Source organism: Mirounga angustirostris, unplaced genomic scaffold, assembly GCF_029215605.1.
Source record: "Mirounga angustirostris isolate CCGP_5_RB_7025 unplaced genomic scaffold, mMirAng1.0.hap1 SCAF_13, whole genome shotgun sequence".
In the NCBI taxonomy this organism is placed as follows: Eukaryota; Metazoa; Chordata; class Mammalia; order Carnivora; family Phocidae; genus Mirounga; species Mirounga angustirostris.
The window spans coordinates 38,573,394-38,597,423 of NW_026991721.1; the positions used below are offsets into that span (position 1 = coordinate 38,573,394).

The following is a 24,030-nucleotide window of genomic DNA, read 5'->3' on the forward strand; positions in this document are numbered from 1 at the left end:
AATCAAGAGTCAAACGCTTAACCAGCTAAGCCACCCAGGTGCCCCAGTGTTGTTTTTTTGTTGGAGAGATGTGGTGTTTCTACAAAAAGTTTAACAATAATAAAAAATAAGGGTTGCAACAGTGCAGTACGTGACTAAGTGCCATATGAACAGGGTTGACAGGAAATAGGGTGAGTGCAGAAGGAAGAGCAGTTGCTGTGGGCTCTTGGAGGATTCTCAGAGGATTCCAGAGGGGAGTAACACTTCTGTGATCCTTGGGAGGTGGCTAGAGTGAGAGCATTATAAGCTGGGATGCCCTGACTGAGGGGAAGAAGCAGAGATGACCCATTGGTATATGAGAAATAGTAGCAGCCTTGAGAGAGTATATGAGTAAATATAAGCTGAGGAGTATGGAAACAGCTGAGCAGAGATGGAGAGTACCAGAGGACTGGAAAAGGTGGCCCAGGAAAGTGCAGTGTCCCAGAGTCCGGGGAGGTGAGATTCAGGAAGGAAGGAACAATCAGGAGGGTTGGCCCCTGCTTGAGCAGCAAGAATAAAGGAAATAAGGAAGGGTTATTTGGTTTGGCACTTAAAAAATCTATGACTTTATGGAAATGCAGTATGTGGAATAGTCAGGGTTCTGGGTAATAGTTGGTGGGTGGGTCAGTGAGGGTAAATGAGGGAAGAAGTAGATTCTGTAAGGTGTAGAGTAAAATTTAGTCCACGTGTTGGAGTGAGACTTTCCTTGGGTGTATTATTTCATCTGAGTTTCAGGGGTTTTTGTTTTTGTTTTTATAAAACAGGGAAAAGCACACCTATCTTGATGAGTTGCCACAAGGTTAGATAATATAGAAAGAACCTTTGATAAAGATCCTGGCAGATAGTTGACCAGGAGTTTACAGTCTTTTATTGCCTGCACACAACTAAGGGCATCAAAATAGTACCATCCCTAAATGCGGCTCACTAGAGTGATTTGTGGTGGGGTATGTATAGTCTATTTTATTTTATTTTATTTTATTTTATTTATTTATTTATTTTAAGATTTTATTTATTTACTTGAGAGAGAGAATGAGACAGAGAGAGAGAGCACGAGATGGGGGAGGGTCAGAGGGAGAAGCAGGCTCCCCGCCGAGCAGGGAGCCCGATGTGGGACTCGATCCTGGGACTCCAGGATCATGACCTGAGCTGAAGGCAGTCGCTTAACCAACTGAGCCACCCAGGCGCCCTGTATAGTCTATTTTAAATGTGCCCTCTTCGTACCAGTGATGGGAAGTTTAGCTGCTTTCACAAACATTAGATACAATACCAGCCTTTCCTTTTTTTAGAAGGTTTTTAGTGTATGTACCTAAATTTTTCCCAGTTTGGCACCATATTATGCTATTTTTTAAGGGGCTCTTGTTACAGACCTAAAAGAGGTGTTAGGACTTGATTAACTGGATCACTGTTGTATTTTCTTTGTACAATCTCAATTTAATAGCTGACGTGAGGGTCTGAATTCAGGGAATTAGATCATAAACTTCTGTATCCACGCAAACTAGAATTCTCTTAACTTCTTCCCTTTTCTTTTGTAGCGAGCACTGTGTGCTGACTTGGACAGAAAGAGGAATTTATATTTTCATTCCTCAGAATGTTCAAGTTCTTCTTTGGAGTGAAGTCAAAGGTAATTATATTTTTCTTCTTTATGTAATTTTTTTTATTTTTAAGGATTTTATTTACTTATTTCAGAGAGAGAGCGAGAAAGCATGAGCAGGGTGAGGGGCAGAGGGAAAGGGCTCCCTGCTCCGATGCGGGGAACTCCGGGATCATGACCTGAGCCAAAGGCAGATGCTTAACCGACGGAGCCACCCAGGTGTCCCCTTCCTTGTAATTTTTAATCTCATGCTTGTGAAAGATTCAGTTATCGTAGGAGAATTCTTTTGCAGTGTGAAAAGTAGAAAAATAGACTGAGGTGGCGTTTCTTTTAAAGATTAATGTTGGGCGCCTGGGTGGCTCAGTCAGTTAAGCATCTACCTTCGGCTCAGGTCATGATCCCAGAGTCCCGGGAGTGAGCCCCACATCGGACTCCCTGCACAGCAGGGTTCTGCTTCTCCCTCTACCCCTCACCCTGCTCGGGCACTCTCTCTTTCTCACTTGCTCTCTCTCTCTCAAATAAATAAAAATCTTAAAAAAAATAAAGATTAACGTCCTAGATGTTTCCCATTGTAATGTATTTCCCAAGCATACACTTGTGAATTTGTGTTCAGTTACTCAGTTTTTCATGGATAATATTATTTTTTATTTTTTATTTTTTAAGTAGGCTCCATGCACAGAACCCAACACGGGGGGCTTGAACTCAGAATCCTGAGATCAAGACCTGGGCTGAAGAGTCAGTTGCTTAAGCGACTGAGCCTCCCCTTGGTGCCCCTTCATGGATAATTTTAAATACAATTTTCACTTATTCTTAAATATTAGTAACCACTGCTAAAGATTGAATGGGTTAATTTTTTCCTTCTATTTACCCTGAATCTTTATCCCCGTTATAAGTCTTGCTTTAGCTTCCGTTTTGTGTCTTAATAGTTTGAGGTTCAAGAAGACCTTGTAGGGGTGCACCTGGGTGGCTCAGTCGGTTAAGCGTCTGCCTTCTGCTCAGGTCCTGATCCCAGGGTTCTGGGATCGAGCCCCGCATCGGGCTCCTTGCTCAGCGGGGAGTTTGCTTCTCCCTCTCCCTCTGCCTGCGGCTCCCCCTGCTTGTGCTCTCTCTCTGTCAAATAAATAAAATCTTTAAAAAAAAAGTCCTTTTGGGAACAGCATTTTACATAACTGAGGCAGAGAAAATCTCTGGTTTTTTTAGTTTAAACCAAAATGAAAGAAATCTTTCATCATTAGCATTGCTAACTCAGAGAATATATCTTACCCTTTTGGGTCATTTTCTACATTGTAGAAATGTAAGAAAGAGGAACCATTACTTACTGATCTGATTAATACTGATTTCTTGTGGACTAAGTTGCTAAGGTTGTCCCTTGAAAACAAGTTTGTTTTTTAAAAATTGACATATATAGTGTATGAGTTTAAAGTATACAAAGGATTGATTTGATACAGTTATATAGTTAACCCTTGAACAACATGGGGACTTAGGGCCATAGACCCCTGCACAGTCGAAAACCTGCATGTAACTTTTGACTCCCCCAAAACTTAACTACTAATAGTCTGCTGTTGACCTTGCTATTAACATCCTTTGTATGTTATATGTATTATTTGCTGTATTCTTACAATAAAGTAAGCTAGAGAACATTATTAAGAAAATCATAGGAAAGAGAAAATACATTTACTACACTGTATCAATTGAAAAAAATTTGCATATCCATGGACCCATGCCATTCAAACCCAGGCTGTTCAAGGGTCAGCTATATATTGCAATATGATTACTGTCTTTTGTGATGAGAACTTTTAAGATCTAGTCTCTTAGCAACTTTGCATTATGTGATACAGTATTGTTAACTGTAATCACGATGCTGTGCATTAGATCTCTAGCTTATTTGTCTTCTAATTGCAAGTGTGTACCCATTGACCAATATCCCCCACCCCTCTAGTCCCTGGTTTCCACCATTCTACTCTGCTTCTGCTTGTTTGGCTTTTTTAGATTGTACCTATAAGTGAGATCAAAAACTAATCTTTTAAGTCCTTTCATGATGTTCTGCCAAGATAGGTATTTTCTCATGAACTCTCAATTTACATACTATGTTAAAATCCATTCATTGACATCAGATTGTAACTCTCAGAAATGTTGTCATCTCGTCTCTAATGTAGAGTGCTCTTTTAAAGCCCCAATTTCTTTTCACAGAAAGTAGCATTTTATTTTACTATTACTATTTTTAATTCCAGTATAGTTAACATTACAGTATAATATTAGTTTCAGATGTACAGTATAGTGATTCAACAATTTTATACATCACCATGTGCTCACCACAACAAGTGCACTCAATCCCCATCACCTATTTCACCCATTCCCCCACCAACCTCCCCTCTGGTGACCATCAGTTTGTTCTCTGTAGTTAAGAGTCTGTTTCTTGGTTTGTCTCTCTCTTTCCTTTGCTCATTTGTTTTGTTTAGAAAGTAGCATTTTTTTTTAAAGATTTTATTTATTTGAGAACGAGAGAGCAAGAGAGAGAGCACAAGCAGGGTGAGGGGCAGAGGGAGGAGCGGGCTCCCTGCTCAGACACTTAACCAACTGAGCCACCCAGGTGCCCCAGAAAGTAGCCTTTTTAAACATAGAATTTTAGATTAGAGAGATGTGGTTTTGTCTCTCTTTTATTTTTGATCTTTTTAGAAGTGTCTAAAATATGATTTCTTCATTGAACTGCAAGTATAATAGAGATGAAATTCGGGCAAGCCAAACTCAATATAAAAAGTGAATTTATTAGAATAATTTCAGTCCTTACCAACATGGAAAAAGAGTATTTGGTTAACCTTCTGTGTGTTCACCCCTGTGGGTTTTGTAGATATTCAGGATGTGGCTGTCTGCAAGAATGAGCTGTTCTGTTTGCACCTAAACGGGAAAGTCTCACATCTTTCTCTGTTGTCTGTGGAACGCTGTGTGGAACGCCTGCTGAGGAGAGGCCTGTGGAACCTGGCTGCTCGCACTTGCTGTCTTTTCCAAAACTCTATTATCGCCAGCAGAGTGAGTCAGAGAGCTTACATGTTCACCCGGGCTGTTAGAACCACCCTAGCTTGTGGAAGTGTGTTACAAAGTTTCTTGTCTTTATTAGCCCTGTCTGTATGACCTACAGATAAAGCAGCAATAAATCCCTAAAGGAAGTATGACCGACAAATCTAGGAGTGGGTGGAGGGTAAGAAAAAGGGTATACTTCCCATTTTAAAAAAAATTACATTTTCTCGGAAACTTACTTGAATTTCAGGCCTTATTTTAAGTGGGATGATGGTGTATATGGTAACTCTTCATTCCTAAAATCATTCTCATTAAGTCTTTCACTAGCTTATTAAACCTCTTTAAAGCACCTTTGAGGTTTTATCTTCTCTGTTAAACCTCTTTCAGTATATTGGCCACTGAATTTACATTTAGTTATAAATAGTAAGCTATTCTATTTGGTTTCTACTTAATCCTGTCATTAGGGAAGAAAATCTTTGACTGTGGATAAATTGGAGCATTTGAAGTCTCAGCTGGATGTTGCAACCTATAATGATCTAATTACTCAACTGGAAGAATTGATCTTAAAATTTGAACCTTTGGATTCAGCTTGCAGCAGTAGAAGAAGCTCCATTTCGTCACATGTAGGTATTTTTACTTTTTAAAGGGTTCATCTGCACAGTACGGTTTTTCTTCCTTAGGTTGTACTCACATATCTCTTAAGGTCCCAAAGTTTACCTTCCTTTCCATATAGTAGATTTGGGGTGGGGGAGGGGAGTTGCCAAGAGGAGGCTTTCTTTCAGCTGTTGGGCAGCCCTCACGAAGCCTCCATTTAGGTGTGTCTTGGGGCCACATTTTGTTTCATCGTTTATTGTATTGTGTTTCCAGATGTACCTCGTACAGCGTGCAGCTCAAGTTAAGTTGCTCCTAATTCGTGATTTCGGATGCTTCATGCTAGTTAGAGTCATAGTGCAGCTCAGGATTGTCTCCTTGCAGCCCCATTCTCACTGCCAGGACTCACGGAGGCAAGCTAGGGAAAGACGGGAGCGGGCTGTCATCAGTCCGTGAGTGTGAGCCAGCTGCCAGGGACCTAAACCTTGTTAAACCGTAGTTGTTGTTACTGACTTGCTCCTTACTCGTGTTGGTTGTTCTCTTAAAAAAATTTTTTTTGTGTTACAAAGGGAAGTTTCACTTTGATTTTTGGGGGATCTTTTTTATTTTTAGGAAAGTTTCAGCATCTTGGACTCTGGTATTTATCGGATCATTAGTAGTAGAAGAGGCAGTCAGTCAGATGAAGACTCTTGTTCCCTTCATAGTCAGACCCTCTCAGAAGATGAGAGACTCAAAGAATTTGCCTCACCTCAAGAAGAGGACCAACCAGATCAGTGTTGGAGCTCACACGGAAATGAAGGTGATGGTGGTGTGCTTTGTTGGTTGCTGGTAGGAAGCAGTTATTTTCCGTGACTTCTATTTGCCAGGATTAACTTGTGCATTGAGTTTTCTGTGTGGTGTTAATAATCTTTTTTATGTTGATAGACTTTCCACTCAGACCTGTAGATCTGCTTGCCACTGGAAGAATGGGTTTATGTTTAGTTCTGTTTTTCACCCTCCTGTTTAGGCTGACATTGATACAGTCCCTAATTACGGTCATGCATCAGAGTGCTGGGAAAGTTAAGAAAGGAGGTCATTAACCAGTGAAGTAGAACAATTTTATCTTGACTAACCAAATTATTTTCCATCAGGAATGAAAAATTACTACAGTTTTGGGGGCCATTGCCTTCACTTTTCGATGTTCGAGTATTCCTGTGATGAACTGTTGAGAAGAGATTAATAGAGACTCTAAACCTTCTTTTTGACTTATGGGGATTCAGGGTTAGTAGGAAAATGAAGGTACCTGCCTAAGTGTTTTATATGTGGGCCATCCCGTGCATCTTGTAAACCTGTGTTCTGCTCATTTGTATCTGGGTCAGTTGTGATTTTGGTATGGAACCCTTCATTTCCTTTGGTTTATTCATTTCAGAATTTTTTTTAAAGATTAAAAAAACCCTGTGCGATTAAATTTTCTTTTCTCTTCGATTCCATTCATCAGACAGAGGTTCTCATGTTCCTGTGACATTTGAGACAGATAAGAATGAAACTTTTCTCCCCTTCGGCATCCCGCTATCATTTCGTTCTCCATCTCCTCTTGTGTCTCTTCAGGCTGTCAAGGAAAGGTAAATTAGTCTTGTCACTGAATCCTGTTTCTTGTTTCACTTCACTTCACACTTTCTTGTTTCACTTAGGTACTTTTGTGCTGAGAATGGAAAGACATTTATTTAGTTAATTTATTTTTAAAAAGATTTTTATTTGGGACGCCTGGGTGGCTCAGTCGGTTAAGCGGCTGCCTTCGGCTCAGGTCATGATCCCAGGGTCCTGGGATCGAGTCCCACATTGGGCTCCTTGCTCGGCGGGAAGCCTGCTTCTCACTCTGCCTGCCTCTCCCCCTGCTTGTGTTCTGTTTCTCTGACAAATAAATAAATAAAATCTTAAAAAAAAATAAAAAAAAAATAAAAAATAATAAAAAGATTTTTATTTATCTGAGAGAGAGAATGCATGCGAGTGAGAGAGAGCACGGGTGGGGGCGGGGAGGGGCAGTGCAGGGGGAGGGGCAGAGGGAGAGGGAGAAGCAGACTCCCCGCTGAGCAGGGAGCCTGATGCCATGGAGCTCCATCCCAGGACCCCAGGATCATGACCCAAGCCAAAGGCAGATGCTTAACTGACTGAGCCACCCAGGTGCCCCTGGAAAGACATTTTAAATGAGAAAAAATGGAAGCCTCTAGGTTATTTTTCATATAACCTGTTACCTGAGGCTATTAACTTCTCATTTCCATCTTGGGCAATTTAGCTTCCCTCTTTGAGTAGTTGGATATTTGAGTTGTTTTAGAATGTGCCCTCCACCCCAGACAGAGCAAAAGTTTGAAAAATCTGTTTTTCCCTCATCCCTGATAGGAACAGTTTCTATATATCATTAGTCTTTTCTTGATCCTTTCTCAGTTTGGGCTCAGAATTGGAGACTCTTCAGAATTGGCATTCGAGTTTGAGAGAAAAGATTTTGTAAAGCTACTTAACTGCTTATCTAAGTCTTCCTGGATACAGTTTTATGGGTCTTTGTTTTGTTTTTTGTTTTTATTTTAATTCCAGTATAATTAACATAGAGTGTTACATTAGTTTCAGATGTACAATACAGTGATTCAATTACCGGATGCAGTTTTGCTTATAAAGGAAGATATATTGTTCCTAGTTAGCCACTGAGTTTCATGGAGAAATTCTGCTATTTCTCTGGCCAGGATGGGGCAGGTGATCACATGGCCTCCTTTGCCTAAGTTGACAGAAACATTGTAGACATAGCTGGAGTTAAAGACTTTTTCTTTAGCGCTGAATCAAAGCAGTTTAGTAAATGAAGTGAATCCTTATTATACTGTAAATTTTACGTGGGCCTTATATGAAATATATAGTTGATTAGGGAAGTTGCTATAAGCATAGTCTTTCTATTCAGTCCGAGTTGCCTTTGTAGGACTAACAGGAACATAGAGAACTCAGGTACTGAATTTTTCGTTCTTGGGAGTAACGAAGTTTTTTTTGTATTTTTTGGTATTTGACTTCCAGTGTTTCTAGCTTTGTGCGTAAAACTACTGAGAAGATTGGCACCCTTCATACAAGCCCTGATCTGAAAATAAGACCGGAACCCAGGGGTGATGAGCAGTTCTGTGAAGACGAGATGAGTCCAGTCACCTGCCCGAAGGAACAAGACACTGAGTAAGCTCTTGCATATAAATCTGGGTAAATACTAGAGGACTCAGCTGGCATTTTGAAGAAAGCCTTAGACTCTGTGCTATTGGAGAAGGCACATGTATGACCCTGTTCATTGTAGATTGTGTAGCTCATAAAAAATGTGAATACCATAAAGTAAGTTTTGGAAAATGACATCTATCCATAGCAAATCTTTTGAGAGAGAGTTTTAATAATTTAGCACCTTTTTCATCTTTACATACCTTTCCTCTCCTCTAAATCTCTTCAAACTTCTGGGATGTTAGAGAAGAGTATTAGATAAGAGTAGGATGACCAATGATTGAGGCCCTGTCCTTGCTGTGCTTCTGACTGACATGTGGCCTTGGGTAAGTCACTAATGCTCTCTGGCCTGTAAGATGAGAGCATTGGCATTGAGGTCTTGCCAAGTACCTTCTTAACGATATGCTGGTGGCATCGTCCTTGAGTAGTGGAGTGGTGGCAGAGCCCTTGGTCTGGCATAGTGTGAAGTGTCTGTCCACCTGGTCTCTGCCCTAACTCACAGTTCAGGGGATCTGAGCATTAGAAGCATGCAAGCTCAGCACTAGCCCAGGGATTGAGAGCCCCACAAGCCCAGTGTATGTGGACAGTCGGATGAAATAGAATAGTTTCGTGAATCCATGTATCTATAGGACCAAAAAAAAAAAAGTACAGGTATTGCTGTGGCATTGAAGGCAGCCCTCAGTCTGACTGAGCCCCCCTTTCCAGCCACATCCTTCCAAGCGCTCTAAATTCCACTCCAGTGAAGTGGGTACACTTCACTACCTTTCTTTATGTTGTTTCTTTCACCTGCACTATTCCCCCCACCCACCTCCCCCTTTTTTCCTAACACATGTACTGCCTCCAGGGGAAGGCATCCCTTGATTGCCTCATCAGAATAATTATTCCTTCTTTTTTTTTTTTTTAACATTTTATTTATTTTTTGACAGGGAGACAGTGAAAGAGGGAACACAAGCAGGGGGAGTGGGAGAGGGAGAAGCAGGCTTTCCACGGAGCAGGGAGCCTGATGTGGGGCTGGATCCCAGGACCCTGAGATCATGACCTGAGCCAAAGGCAGACACTTAATGACTGAGTCATCCAGGCGCCCCAGAATAATTATTCCTTTTCCTGTGCTTTCATAGCACAGTGCTTGTGTTGCTCTTTAGCATTTGTTTTATTCTCATTTATGTTATAGTTAGTTGTTTGCATACCTTTCTTTCTCACTTGAGTTTACTCATCTTGAGGCTGTGGACCATTTTTTGTACTCCTCTGTTTGTGTCATGTAATATTAAGTACAATACTTGCCACTTAGTAAGCACATAGAAACATTTGTCTAAGGACGCTCTAATCCCCTTTAACTCTCTTCACACTTTTCTAGGGGCAAAAGAGAAGTAATTAGTCAACCTCCAGAAGAAGACAAGCTCCAAGAGCTCAAAGAAGCGACAGCAGAAGCAATGTGAGTATTTATGAACGAGAGAGTTTTATAGTGAATGGGAATGACTTTGAGGTCATCGGTAGTGGTCCTGAGACTTGGGGGGGGCAGAGGTAGTCTCATTTGTAATTGAAATTCAGCAATTAGTATTAAAGTTAACACTCTGTATTTTCATCTTGCTGAGATAATTGTTGAAGAGTTGAAAAGTAACATTTATTCCCAAGAAGTATGTTTTATCCAGTAGGTTTGTTTAGCATGAAATAATTTGTTTTAAAAAAACACATGGAGCATAAATTGCATTATTTGTCTGTTTTGTGTAGGACCAAGCTACAGAACCCACTGGTTTTGTTTGAACCCACGTCTCTGAGGATGGTCTTACATGAGTGGCTTTCACAGTTAGAAAAAACGTTTGCCGTGAAGGACTTTTCAGGTATTTCAGATACTGGCAACTCATCCACAACATCAAACCAGGATGTGCTATTGTTTGACCAGTCAAAAAAGGAAATACTAGATGAAGATAATGAAAAAAGAGAGTCTTTAGGCAGTGAAGAACCTGTTGATCCAACAGCATGTGAATCTACAAATAGTCTGAGGGAGCCCCTGGATGACATTTTCCAAATGTGTTCTCCGTGCAGCATAGCTAACAGTCTTCAGAAGGACCTGGCTGAATTGACAACATTGTGTTTGGAATTGAATGTATTGAATTCTGAGACCAAAAGCACAAGTGGACATGTGGACCACACTTTGAAACAGTACTCTCCTGAAATTCTGGCTTGCCAGTTCATAAAGAAGTACTTTTTTCTCTTGGACTTGAAAAGAGCAAAGGAGAGTATCAAGCTTGGTTACGCCTGCAGTCCTTGTGTTTGGGATACTTTTATTGAAGGATTGACAGGTAATAATCAGATTGCCTTATCAAATAGAAATTAGTGTAGAGAACAATAGCATCTTAGCATTTTCACATTTAAAGAAAAAGACTTAAGTACAAAATCGCTTCTATTCTGGGCAACCTCCATTCCGTTTCCCCCTCAGTTTCTTAATTTTTAATACTTCTTCAAACATTGGTTTCATTTGCAATGGTATTATAAGAAATTCATTTTATTTCTCTCACAGTCATACTCAGAAAATGTATACAGCAATGTTGGAGAAGTTGGGGTTAAAGTAAAACGTTCTATAAATGCAGATATATAAAAACAAGAAAATCCTTTATGTAATGTACTAACGCTGAGATAATCTATGCCATTTATTGAGTACTTACTGTGCGTCAGATATCATGCTAAACACTTCATAGGCATCATCTCATTTCTTCCTTACAAGTGTCTTCAGAGTAGGTGGTGTTATTCCATTTAATGGGTGAAGAAACTGAGGCACAGAGAGATTGTAATAGTTGAGTGGGCTAAACTGCTGTAGTAAATATCTCCTAATAACTCGGATACAATAGAAGTTCATTTCTTGCTCCTGTTACTCCAGGACAGGTTCCAGGTCAGTGGGAAGCTCTCTTCCATGTGGTAATCCAGGGTTCCAAGTTTCTTCCATTTCCTTGAACTCCATCTTCCTGTGGGCTTGTGATTGAGAATGGATTGCTGTGTCCAGGGGAATGCATGTGGAAGGGGCAAACATGCTATGCCCTCTTAGGGGCCTGACCTTGTAATGCCTGACATCTCTCCTGTTCATGTTCCATTGGTGAGAATTTTATCACATGGTCTCCTTACCTGTGAAAGAGACTGGGAAATGTAAGCTATCCAGGTGTCTAGAAGGAAGGGAATGGTACGGGTGAAGAGCTTGCATGTCTCAGGGATTTTGGTGGATTAACAGCAGTCTCCATTTCACACGTGACCGAAAGTGTGTGTCATCCTCCTGTGGAAACCGGCTCTCATACTTCAGACCATGCATGCTTTTTCCACTGTATAGACCCGTTTTTGAATAATTGATTTACCAAAAGTTAACAATCACAAGTACAGATACATTTTTATATTGTCTGACTTAAAGATCTTCAAGTTTTCTAGAAACATGATCTGTAGTTATTGTTCTGCTTCAGTTCACATTTAGCAGTTAAAAGCATAAGAAATGATTTCAGTCTTTCTCTGAGTTCAGGTAGACTGTCTTTTACATGAAATAAGAAAATTTATTTCTCCTCCAGTAGGTTCACATTATTATGTTTCACATTATTACTTTTTTTTTTTTCACGTTGTTACTTACTGGAACTTTGCAATATCTGTCTCTTATGCGATCACACCCAACCCTGAAAAGAGTCTGATCAGCCTGAGTGGTTGTTAACTTATAACCAGAGCTGGCTAGAGCCAGTGGGTTGGGTACTTTGAGATGATGCAGCTGCTTGCTTGAATTTAGGGGGAGATGTTTGGCTTAGCCCCCACCCAGTTATAAAGCTTGCCCTCACATCTCCAGCTGTAAATGATGGTTGCCTTCTCTGAATTTGTTCAAGTACTTACTGCCTGACACAATCAAATAGGCGCAATAATGAAACTGGGGAAAAATGATTTTTAAAAACCATGTATCAGAAATGCAAGGTTGGGTTTTTAGAAATGATCTGAACAGGTTCCACCTTTTTGCTAATGATGTGGTTAAGGAAAACAGCTTTTGGAACTGTTCTTGGGGAATGGTCTTCAGAGCCGGTTGAAAACTACTTCAAAAAGCTCATTTTAGGGGCTCCTGGCTGGCTCAGTCGGTGGAACATGCAACTCTTGATCTCTGGATTGTAGGTTTGAGCCCCACGTTGGGTGAAGAGATTACTTAAAATCTTAAAAAAAACCTCACTGTAGATTCATGTGTGTGTGTATTATTATATATATATATACTTTAAACTACAAGTAGTTTTAACTAGATCGTCACTCACACTTGGCTGTAACTGATGTTTATTAAAAATAGGTGAAATTTTAACTTTATTTTGTTCAAAAAGATGGGCTAGAGGGCACTGGTTCTAGGAAAAATGACAAATTTCGCCTTGATATATACTGTATATATGTGTGTGTGTATATATATATATATATACACATATACATATATTCTACTGATTTAGTATATAACACATATATTCAAATATATGTTACCTTTTTTGAGGGTGATAGTGGCTTATATATTGGTTATGTGTTCTTCTCTTGTTTAAAAAATTACAATGTGCTTTGCCTCCCAATTTGAGTTTAAGGTCTTTAAAAGTAGGGATTGTGTGTCTGGTTCTTTTTTTTGTCCTTCAATGCTTAAACATTGTGCCATGCACCCAGGAGGTCCATGACTGATGATTGTTGAATGAATGTATACATGAACTGAATATTTATAGCTATGAGATGAAAGGAAAAGGTGTGCTTTATCTTTCAGAAATGGCAAGTTCCAATCCTGCATATATGGAGATGGAAGAAGGAGACTTACCAACAAGATTAAAGTTATTGAATGATTCAGTTCCCCTTGACAATCCTTTGTTGATTGCTTATGCTGCCCGGTAAGTTGTCATATATGTTGTTTATATGAATAAAACGCGTATTTGTTTGTGTCTTAGTCTCTAAGGTTTTATTCAGTTGCCTTGTTATTTTTATTTCTAATAAGTGCTTAGACATGTAACCAAGTTACATCATCTCACTGAAGTTGGGGACTAACTTGTTTTTAAATGCAGATTGTATGAGAAGTTTGGAGAATCTGCCCTTCGGTCCTTAATCAGGTTTTACCCATCTGTTTTGCCTTCGGATGTCATGCAACTTTGTCATCATCATCCTGCTCAGTTTTTGGCCTATTTAGACAGTCTGGTGAAATCGAGGCCTGAAGATCAACGGTGAGAAGGCGAGAACATTTGCAGACTCCCCTTTGTTTTGATAGGGCATTGTTTCCCATTTAGAAGCCATTGTAATGTTTTTACTGCCAACTGCCACCGAGCTGAGGCCCCTACTATGGAAGAGGATGATTACAGTCATTACCCTTCTGTCACAGTCCACAGCACGCACTGTAAATGTGTGCAGACCACATTCTCTTCCCTCCCCCCCCCCAACCCCCCCAGGGATTCTCAGATGATCAGAGTAAAATTAAAGCCCTGCTTCAGGTCCTCCGCTAAGACAGATAAGTTTCCTTGTTGTCTGGGCTGGTGAGTGGATTTATTGCCACCTCCTTGTTGATAGCATCCCAGCTTTTTGTGGGGTCTCATCTTTTTGTGGATCTCAGTTCCAGCTTTGCTGCTTTTTTAGATTGAGGCCTCATTGCCTATTTCTGCATGGCCCTTGGTTGTTGAAACTAGCAACATCCCCCCCCACCACCACCACCTTTTTTCCTCTGATTGATTTACATGTGCCATACTGGCCTCCTTTCTCTCTCTGTCCCTCTTTTTTTGCCCTTTGACATTTCCCTTGTTATCTTGAGCTCACCTGTTCATTTAAAAGGCTGTCAGATTTTCACCTGCATTTCTAGACATCTTGTAGCAGAGCATTTTCATCTACTATTTTGATCCCCTAATAACATTTTCTTCACATTCCCACATTTTAGGTCTCTTTTCTCAGCGTGAAGATTGGTGATTTTGTCTCCAACTTTCTTTTAGGCCATCCTTCCTTGAGTCCCTTCTACAACCAGAGTCTTTGAGATTGGATTGGCTGCTTTGGGCCGTGTCCCACGATGCTCCCCCAAGCACAAGCACGATGGACAATGAAGGAAACCCCAGGTACAGAAGTTCTCTGTCTAAGCTGTGATGTTCTTCTGGAATGAAATGGCTTTATTCACACGTAGCATTCTGGGCTTTCTTCAGGAACAGCTGTGGAAGAGACTGACTCAAGTCACGATAGTAATGAGACTGAGTGTACTTCTTAGTGGTTCTGAACATTTTTTGAGTTACAGATCTTACAAGAATCTGATGATTCCTCTCAGAAAAATGCTTATCCCTGCACAATTTTCCCATGATTTCAGGTTAAACTGACCCCCTGAAGCTCTTTCATGGATCCACATTAAGAGTCCTTGATGATTCAATCTGTATTAGAGGGAGAAAATTGTATGTTTTTTTCCTGGAAAATTTCTAGACATAGCTTGATTTGGGACTAAGAAGAAAAACTATTCATAAAAAAATACGCACTGATACATGTAATGTATTAGAAATGTTCCTTGTGTTTTCCTCTAGGAGAAGCTTTTTAAAAGCCCTCCAAGTGCCTATCTTATATGCCTAGACAAAAGCTCTAGAAGGACATACAATGGCTGTCTGTGAGTGATGAATGAATTATAGGCTTCTTTCCTTTGCTTTTGATTACTTAAAATGTCTATTTTTAAAAAATAAACAGGTAATCGATTTTACTGGAAAAACAGAATTGGCATAAATTAAAATTACATATTTGAATATTGTGATTAATAACCTCAATCAACCAGCAAACTATTCCCAAAACTTTAAGGACATATAAGCAAGCAAGCAAGCACCAAATGTTTACAGAACCACAGAGAAATTTTAAGTACCACCGTAGACTAGTGATAAAGAAGGCCTTTATCCTGTAAAAGGTATTTAGTGCCTTCCACATCATATAAATATAGTTAGCTGCCTATAGCTTTTACATAGAGCTGATCCTGTCCAGGGTTTATGGCAAGAAACTAAAGAGGAATTGTTGCCCAAAATTTGGATGAGTGGAATACAGTGAGAGGAAAAAGTATAACCAGATTTATATTTAACTAGATGAATGTAGTTACAAAACAATTAGGAAATAAAACCTGTCAGTGACAGATGTACATATAAAAATTAAAATAAAAAGTAAAAGTTATTAAAAAATAAACAGGTATTGGGACGCCTGGGTGGTTCAGTCGGTTGGGCATCTGCCTTTGGCTCAGGTCATGATCCCAGGGTCCTGGGATCGAGTCCCGCATCGGGCTCCCTGCTCGGCGGGGAGCCTGCTTCTCCCTCTGCCTGCTCTGCCTGCCCCTTGCCCTGTTTGTGCGTGTGCTCTCTCTCCCTGACAAATAAATAAAGAGCATTAAAAAAAAAATAGAATAAAAAATAAACAGGTATTTGTATAGGAAAAATAGCTATTTTTAATTTTTCAAAAGGCAAGTAGAAATGTTTAAAAATACAAAAGTAATGGAACAAATAAAATTAAACTCTGTTCTTACCTATTAGATGATGAATAAACATTTTGTAGAATGTATTTCCTATTCCATTTACTGAGAGCTTTCCATTTCACAGGCCTCATTCACACTTGTGTTCGTGGGGTTATAGCCAGCTGATGCTTCATCTCATTAAACTACCTGCAGATTTTACAACCAAAGAGAAAATGACTGACATCTGTAAGTCTCATGGGTAAGTGAGAAATTTTTAGAAGCTGAAGTTAAGATTAGAATCATCTTAGTTAATAGCTCTGTAGCAAAGGACTTGAGTTGGTATGCTTTATCATTTGGGAATTCTCTTTACTATGGAAAAGTACCTTTTGTTTTAAGTGATAGTAGAGTAAACATCTTTTTAAATTTTGTGCATATTTTTTCTTTGTGTAGAAGAGACGGCCCTTGCTAATTCCTCTCTCCCCCTGGTCCTTAGTAGCTAGCCCCAGTTCTCAGGCACTGAGGTGGTATTTAATTAAGCACCAGACTGTGTGATAAGTTACAATTGATGCAGGGTTCTCAAGAAGGGAGAGATCAGAATGTGCTCAGTAGAAGTGCTGGTGAAGGACTTCAGGAGGAGGTGAGACTTTGGAGGTGAAAGCCCTGAAGGCTGGACAGGATTTGTATTGATAAAGGAGCCCAAGAGGAGGGCAGGGCAGGCGAGAGAAACATCAGGAGCAGGAGAAACTGACATTGCTTTTTGTCTGGACCACGTATCGGTTCTTTATTGCTTGGCCGTGTTACCTTATGGCTCCACCTGGATTATCATCTTCTGGAGCTAGGGACTTGTGTCTTCCTTTTTCCTCATAATGCCTCAGTTCGTGGTAGGTACTTGATACATATTTGTTCATTGATAATAAGAGATGAGACTAGTCGGGTGTGGTGGGTGATGAGATCATGTAGGACCTTGAAAGCTCATCAGAAGAATTTAGCTATCAGTAGAGACCTTTTAGACTTTGGTACAAAAATGACATGATAAAAATGGAGCTTTCTGGAGATCATTTCTGGTGTCATACATGAGAAAGAAATGGGACATTCTGCAGAAAAATGTAGTGAGACTTAAAGACAACGGGTATAGCAAATGAAGGAGGGCGAAGAGTCAAGGAAAACTTCCATAGTTTGCATATTTGGGGGAGAAATCTGAAAGTTTATAAAGTATTTAAGGTTACATATTTCATAATTGGTGCTTGGCCTCAAATGTCAGTATTTATCTCTAGCTTTTATTCTTTTTTTTCTTAAACACTCCAGATGGGGCTGTCTAATAGAACTGTCTATGATAATGGAAATATTCTACTACATCGTCCAATATGGTAGCCACTAGCCACTTAGGCTATTGAAAGCTTGAAATATGGATTGGTCAGCTGAAGAACTTTTTACTTAATTTAAATTTAAGTAGCCACATGTGGCTAGCATCTACTCTATTGGACAGCACAGCTCCAGATAAATTCACTGTTTTGATTCCTTTCTTCCACTTGGTTCTCTAAATTAAAGTTTCTGGCCTGGATATCTTTCTCTTTGTTTGGAGCTGGAAAGAAGAAGAGAGGCCTTCACCAACATTGTGTGCCTAAATGATATGAGCCTGATGGAAGGGGACAATGGTATGTAAATCCCAACCGGTTACTCTTGGCTGTACTATTTTAGAAGTCACTGCAGACTTTTCAATAAAGAAATTTGGTGAACATTTTGATGATCCTGTATGTAATTCTATAATTCTAGCTAGCTGTCAGATTTGTGGAGGTTTGTTTTTTTGTTGTTGTTTTTTAAGATTTGATTGGAGAGAGAGTGAGTGAGAGAGAGCAGGAGCAAGGGGAGGGGCAGAGGGAGAGCGAGAAGCAGGCTCTCCGCTGAGCAGGGAGCCCGATGCAGGACTCAATCCCAGGACCCTGGGACTATGACCCAAGCCGAAGGCAGACATTTGACCAACTGAGCCACCCAGGCGTCCTAGAGGTTTGTTTTGTTGTTGTTGTTTGTTTGTTTTGTTCGTTTATCTATACCACATAGTATATTATGAAATCATAATAACTTTTCTATTAACGAATGCTTCCTGTGCGTTAGGCACTTTGCTAGGTCCTTTTTTGTTTGCCGTTTAAATGAGATAACAAGCCGTTGGCGTAGTTCCTGTTACTTCTGTTTTACAGAAGTCATAACTGAGGCCTAGAGGAAGGAGAGTCAGTTTCCCCAAAGCCATACCACTGGTGGAGTAGGTGTTCAGACCCAGGTCTGACTCTCTCTAAAGTTTGTGTTCAGATTCTTCTCTCAGCACTAGGCTTTTACACAGCCAAAAGTTAGATATCATCCAAATGAACTTAAAGTGGAGTGGCAGTCAGCTTTTCCTAAGCCTTCACAGGTATTTAGATAATTAAAAAAAAAATTTTTTTTTTAATTTTCATCAATCCAACACAGATAAAATGATAATCAGAAGGCCACGCTTTGACACACTGATATCTGAGGCCTGAGACTCTGTCTTGGCTGTTCTGTAGTGTTGCTTTATTCACCTCAGTGCAAAGATGCCAAGTGCGTGACATCGGGGTCCTTTATTCAGCAGTGTGACCTACAGCCTGTTCAGCCCTGTTGGTGTAGGAGAGGGAAAGTTCGAACAGGGCAGGGAAGCCAATTGACTGGCAAGTGTTAGCTTCTGATGTCCCAACTATTGCAAAAATTACTGAGATCATCTGTTTCAGAAATGAAGAAGAGGGCCAGGTGGTTCTGCCGGACTAGAGCTGTAGACATGGATACGCTCCTGAAAAATAACCAGAATAGTTAAGATAGACATGGCTTATATTTTTCAAGTTACAACACGATGTTTATTGTAATAGATAAACACTGAAAATTCGGGAAGCATAAAGAAAATAAGTATCACTTAAAATCTTTTCTGCCCAGATAGTCTGAATATTTTGGTAAAGTAATAATAGCAGCTGTTCTTACCCTTGGTATATTAAATGGGGGTCTTTTGTAGACACTTCTGTTTCCCCATAACTCATATTAATCACTCTTCAAGGCATGTTGGTTTTATTGCCAAATGTAGATCTCTTATCTGTGTACTTAACTTTTGCTCCACCACCAGCTCCGGTCCTAGCTATTTGCCTAGATGGCTGCAGTAACCTCAGAATTAGTCGTCTGGTTTCCATTCTCTCCCACCTTTAATCCATTTGCCCTATAGCAGCCAGAAGCGTTCTTTTACAAAAATTGGGTGATGTGGCTCTCCTCCTTGAAGCGCCTTACGTGGAATTCAGAATAAAATCCAGTCCTTTATGCACTGTAGGCCTTTCTTTGAGTTCCTTGAATTCAAGTTCTGTCCTGTCTCAAGTGACCTTCCATGTTTCCTTTGTCGGAAATGCAGGCTTCTTCACCTTCCGTTCCTGACACCCTGCCACCTCAAGCTGCCCATATGTGAGCCACAGGCAACGTGCTCTCTAAGCTTGCCTGGTCTTTAAACTCTCTGCTTACCTGTCCCATCCTAATGGAGCCCTTCTCAGATCCTCCCCCAAACCTGCCATTCTCTCTAATGGTTCCCTGATCTTTTTTTTTTTTTTTTAATACTTCATTTATTTATTAGAGAGAGCACAAGCAGGGGGAGTGGCAGGCAGAGGGAGAAGCAGGCTCCCCCCAAGCAAAGAGCCCAATGTGGGACTCGAGACCTGAGCTGAAGGCAGATGCTTAAGGACTGAGCCACCCAGGGACACTGGTTCCCTGATTTTTATCGCACCTAGCCCAGTTTATACGTACAGATTTATTTCTGTGTTTATCTAAGATTCTGCCCCCTTTACTAGACTGTGAGCTCCACAAGAGTGCAGGGCTCATCATGTCTGGTTGGTCCCTCACTGGACCTTGGGTGCCTAACCTAGACTATACCTGGGAAATTCCTGAGTGAGCAAGTGAATGAAGAATTTTGGAACTAATTTTGTGACTTCTCCTTATCATTATTTATTCAGCAAATGTTCAGAAAGCAACTTTGTGTTAGGGTGATGAGGTACGTTCTTAGGTTTTGGTATTAAACGTTTTCACAAGCGGTTTTGACCATCTCCTATACACAGGCAGATTTCTAAGGGCCATTAGAGCCGACGTGTGTGTTTCTGTATGTGTGCGTAGGTTGGATCCCAGAGACTGTGGAGGAATGGAAGCTTCTGCTACATCTCGTACAGAACAAGAGCAGGAACCCCCAGAAGTCACCAAATGGAAACTTCAGTGATGGGCCTCCCCCCATCAACGTGGAGAATGTGGCACTCCTGTTAGCTAAGGCCATGGGCCCAGATCGGGCCTGGTCACTGCTACAGGAATGTGGTTTGACCCTGGAGCTGTCAGAGAGGTTTACCAGAACCTGCGATATCCTAAGGATTGCTGAGAAAAGGCAGAGGTAATACTTGTCATGCCCTTTCCACAGGGGCTTGGGGAACGTAGATGCTCACAGATTTTCAGAAGGGGGGTGGGGCTTTTAGAGATCATTCAGCCCCAGCCGGTCACTAACAGCTGAGGGGGCTGAGACTCACCTGCTGATGAAGGCGATTGAGGGATGAGCCTAAAGTAACGTGTTTCACAGTCATGACCGAGACACTGTGCAGATCAGTGTGAATACCCAAAGTTGACTTGTAGTAGTTCTCAAAGACAGTTACTAGTACCAAAGGTCAACTTGTCTCAGGACTTTTTTGGTTTTTGTTTTCCTTGTGGTAAAATACAGGTAACGTAACATTTACCATCTTAACCATTTTTAAGTGTTTGGTTCAGTCGTGTTAAGTATATCTGTATTATCTTGCAAAACTTCAACCTTACGCATTAAACAACTCCTCATTACCCCCTCCGTGCAGCTTCTGGCAACCACCTGTCTGCTTTCTGTCTCTAATTTTGACTGCAGTAGTCTCCCCTTATCCAAGGGGGATATGTTCCCCAAGACCCCCAGTGGAAACCTGAAACCATGGATTTACTGAACCCATATATGTACTATGTTGTTTCCTATACGTGCATACCTATGATGAAGTTTAATTTGTAAACTAGACACAGTAAGAGATTAATAATAGCTAATAAAACAGAACAGTTAAGACAGCATACCGTAATAAAGGTTATGTGAATGTGGTCTTTCTCTCTCTCTCCATTCCTCTCTCTCTGTCTTTCAAAATATCTTACTGTACCGTACTCACCCCTCTTCTTGTGATGGTGTGAGATGAGAAAATGCCCATGTGATGAGATGAACTGAGGTGAACGACATAGGCATTGTGACGTAGTGTTAGGCTATTCCTAACTTTCTGATGATCTATCAGAAGGAGGATCATTTGCTTCTGGACCATGGTGGACCGTGGGTATCTGAAACCATAGAAAACAAAACTGTGGATAAGGGAGGACTACTGTAATATAAGTATCTTACATAAGTGGATTCATATGGTGCTTGTCTTTTTGTGACTGGCTTTTATTTCACTTAGCATAATGTTTTCAAGGTTCATTCATATTACAGCATGTGCCAGAATTTCCTTCCCTTTTAGGGTTGAATAATACTCCATGGTGTGGATATACCACGTTTTGTTTATCCATTCATCTGTCTTATGGACACTGGGGATGCTTCTACCTCGTGGCTATTATGAGTAATGCTGCTCTGAACACGGATATACGAATGTCTCTTTGAGACCCTGCTTCTAATTCTTTTGGGTGTGTACCCAGAAGTGGAATCGCTAGAACACATGGAATTCTATTTGTAATTTTTTGAGGCGCTGTCATACTGTTTTCCATAAGGGTCGCACCATGTTCCATTCCCACGAGTAGTGCACAAGTGTACCATTTTCTCCATATTCTCACCAACACTAGTTATTTTCTTTTTGACAGTAGCCGTCCCTAATGGGCATGAGGTGAGAAGTCACTGTGGTTTTTATGTGCATTTCCCTAATGATTAATGATGTTGAGGATCTTTTCATACACTTGCTGGCTGTTTGTATATCATCTTTGGAGACCTGTCTATTCATGTCCATTTGCCTATTTTTTAATTGCATTGTTTTTTTGATGTATGAATTTTTTGTATATTCTGGATATTAACCCTTTATCAGATTCATGATTCACTCCATTGACTGTGTCTTTTGATGCACAGACTCGGTCAGTTTTTTGAATCCTTTCATTCTTTGTGGGTTTTAAGAAGTTTTTTATAAAGAAAAAACAATGAAAACTAAGTGCACCTGTTTCTTTTCTTTCGGATTTCAGAGCCTTGATACAAAGCATGCTTGAAAAATGTGATCGGTTTCTCTGGTCTCAGCAGGCCTAGTGGAAGAAGATTCAGCAAATGTCACAATGCTTTGAGAAAAACTGAACCATGCTCCTGAACCTCCTGAGTGCATTTGCTGTTGAAGGAAAGGTACCACCGGAAAACCCTGCCACGTTACCGGGGGTACTTTAGTCAGTGTCTATAACTTCTGCATTTGTGGCTCTATCTGTGACCTCAGTGTTTGTCAACCACGGTTGAATTTTGACAGGAATCAGGCCTTGTTTGCTGAAATGAAGTGCTCTGGAATCAGAATTTGCAAGTTCACAGCCATGCAGGCCTTATTCTGAACTACAGTATTATTTTCTCCTTGCTAGTGGATTGGGGGAATTATCGTGACTCATGTAGAGAGCAGAAGTTTCTCATCCTGGTTGCATGAAGACAGATAAAATAACTGACAGGAGTTGAATTCTTTATATATCTTATCTGGAATAGTTGAGAAATTACCGAAATAAGACCTAGCGGAATGGAATTAGCACATGAAATAAGTGAAACACTGAAAATTCAGATGAGATATTTACATGGAATGACCCCATATTTAAATTGAGCTAATTGAAAATATATTTTTTCTCAGTATTTGACTTTTTCTAATCTGAACCTGTATGCAAATGACTGGAAAGGTTTTATCTCTAATCTTTCCTGAACAGTGGTCCAAAGGAATCATGCACTTTTTTAAAAACCATTTTTTAAAAGCCATAAAAAAGGAAAGCTAAGTACTAACAAACACTGTAGTAGGCGCTGTGCCAGGTACTAGAATGCCTTCCTCAGGCTCCTGTACATTTACATAGCATGTTACATTAATAATAAATGTAAAATCTGTTTTTATTTGAAGAGACCTGTATCTGTTAACATAAATGAACTCAATAAACACGAGGTTATTGTGAACGATTTGCGGGAAGGTGTGGCATAGACTCAGTGTGGAGTAAGAAAAGCGTTGGATACGTTGCATGATTCACTTCTTTTTTTCATTCCTAACACAGCCAGAGAGCTACAGACAGAAATGGCTGTCATACTTCCACGTGATATTCGGATATGATGTGACCAGAGGGGTTGAAGGAGATTGTCAGAGAAAGGAGGCTTCACAAAGTTTCTTAGGGTTTTGGGGAGCGTAGAAAACCTAAGACTTCTGGTCAACAGTGGGTGTCTGTGTGGGGGGGTGTGTGTTTGGGCGTGTGTGGTATTTCCCCTTACCAAGGAGGTCTCAACCCAATTCTGACACTATTGACCCTGAGGTAGCATCAGATCCCCCAGGTGAAGGGCTCAGTCCCAAAAGACTGCCCTCCATTTTATTATTTTTTTAATTTAAATTCAGTTAATTAACATATAATGTGTTACTGGTTTCAGAGGTATAGGTCAGTGATTCATCAGTCTTACATAACACCCAGTGCTCATTATATCACGTGCCCCCCTTAATAATGTCCATCACCCAGTTACCCCATCCCCCCACCCCGTGCCCTCCACTTCAGACACTAATTGCAAGTCCCAGTTGTTAACTATACTTCTGACCAACTGGCTGTACATCAGAGGTCCTCACGACCCCTTCCTTGGATTTGATGGTTTGATTAATTTGCTAGAGCGGCTCCCAGAACTCAGAGAAACAGTTTGTTTACTAGATTGCCAGTTTGTTATATAAGGATATAACTCAGGAACAACCGGATAGAAGAGATGCAAAAGGCAAGATTTGGGGGAAAGCGTCAGGAGCGTCCATGCCTGCTCCAAGCTCCACCTTCTCCAAATCGCCCCTTGTTCACCAGTCCGGAAGGTCTCTGAATCAAGTTCTTTGGGATTTTTTATGCCTTCGTTACAAGAGCATGGTTGATTAAATCACTGGTCACTGGTGATCAAACTCAGTCCCTCTCTCCCTCCTGAGGTCAGGGGTGGGGCTTGGGGTCTGGGCCT

At 40.5% G+C, this 24,030-nt stretch overlaps 1 protein-coding gene across 14 annotated transcripts in view; it reads left to right on the forward strand.

Annotated features, from left to right (window-relative positions):
* Positions 1-24,030, forward strand: part of LOC123857319 (BLOC-2 complex member HPS5) — a 50,186-nt gene that overhangs the window by 24,048 nt on the left and 2,108 nt on the right. For 5 of the 14 annotated variants that reach the window (XM_064576754.1, XM_064576757.1, XM_064576755.1 and 2 more), the window contains 15 exons: positions 1,551-1,639; positions 4,458-4,636; positions 5,089-5,247; positions 5,828-6,014; positions 6,693-6,816; positions 8,249-8,398; positions 9,786-9,863; positions 10,160-10,731; positions 13,152-13,290; positions 13,462-13,617; positions 14,371-14,490; positions 15,985-16,098; positions 17,388-17,494; positions 19,986-20,250; positions 22,074-23,016. In XM_064576754.1, the coding sequence (XP_064432824.1) occupies positions 1,551-1,639; positions 4,458-4,636; positions 5,089-5,247; positions 5,828-6,014; positions 6,693-6,816; positions 8,249-8,398; positions 9,786-9,863; positions 10,160-10,731; positions 13,152-13,290; positions 13,462-13,617; positions 14,371-14,490; positions 15,985-16,098; positions 17,388-17,494; positions 19,986-20,250; positions 22,074-22,134 (2,500 nt within the window). In that variant the 3' untranslated portion in view covers positions 22,135-23,016. The other 9 variants (XR_010406928.1, XR_010406929.1, XR_010406930.1 and 6 more) reach the window with 7 other exon arrangements.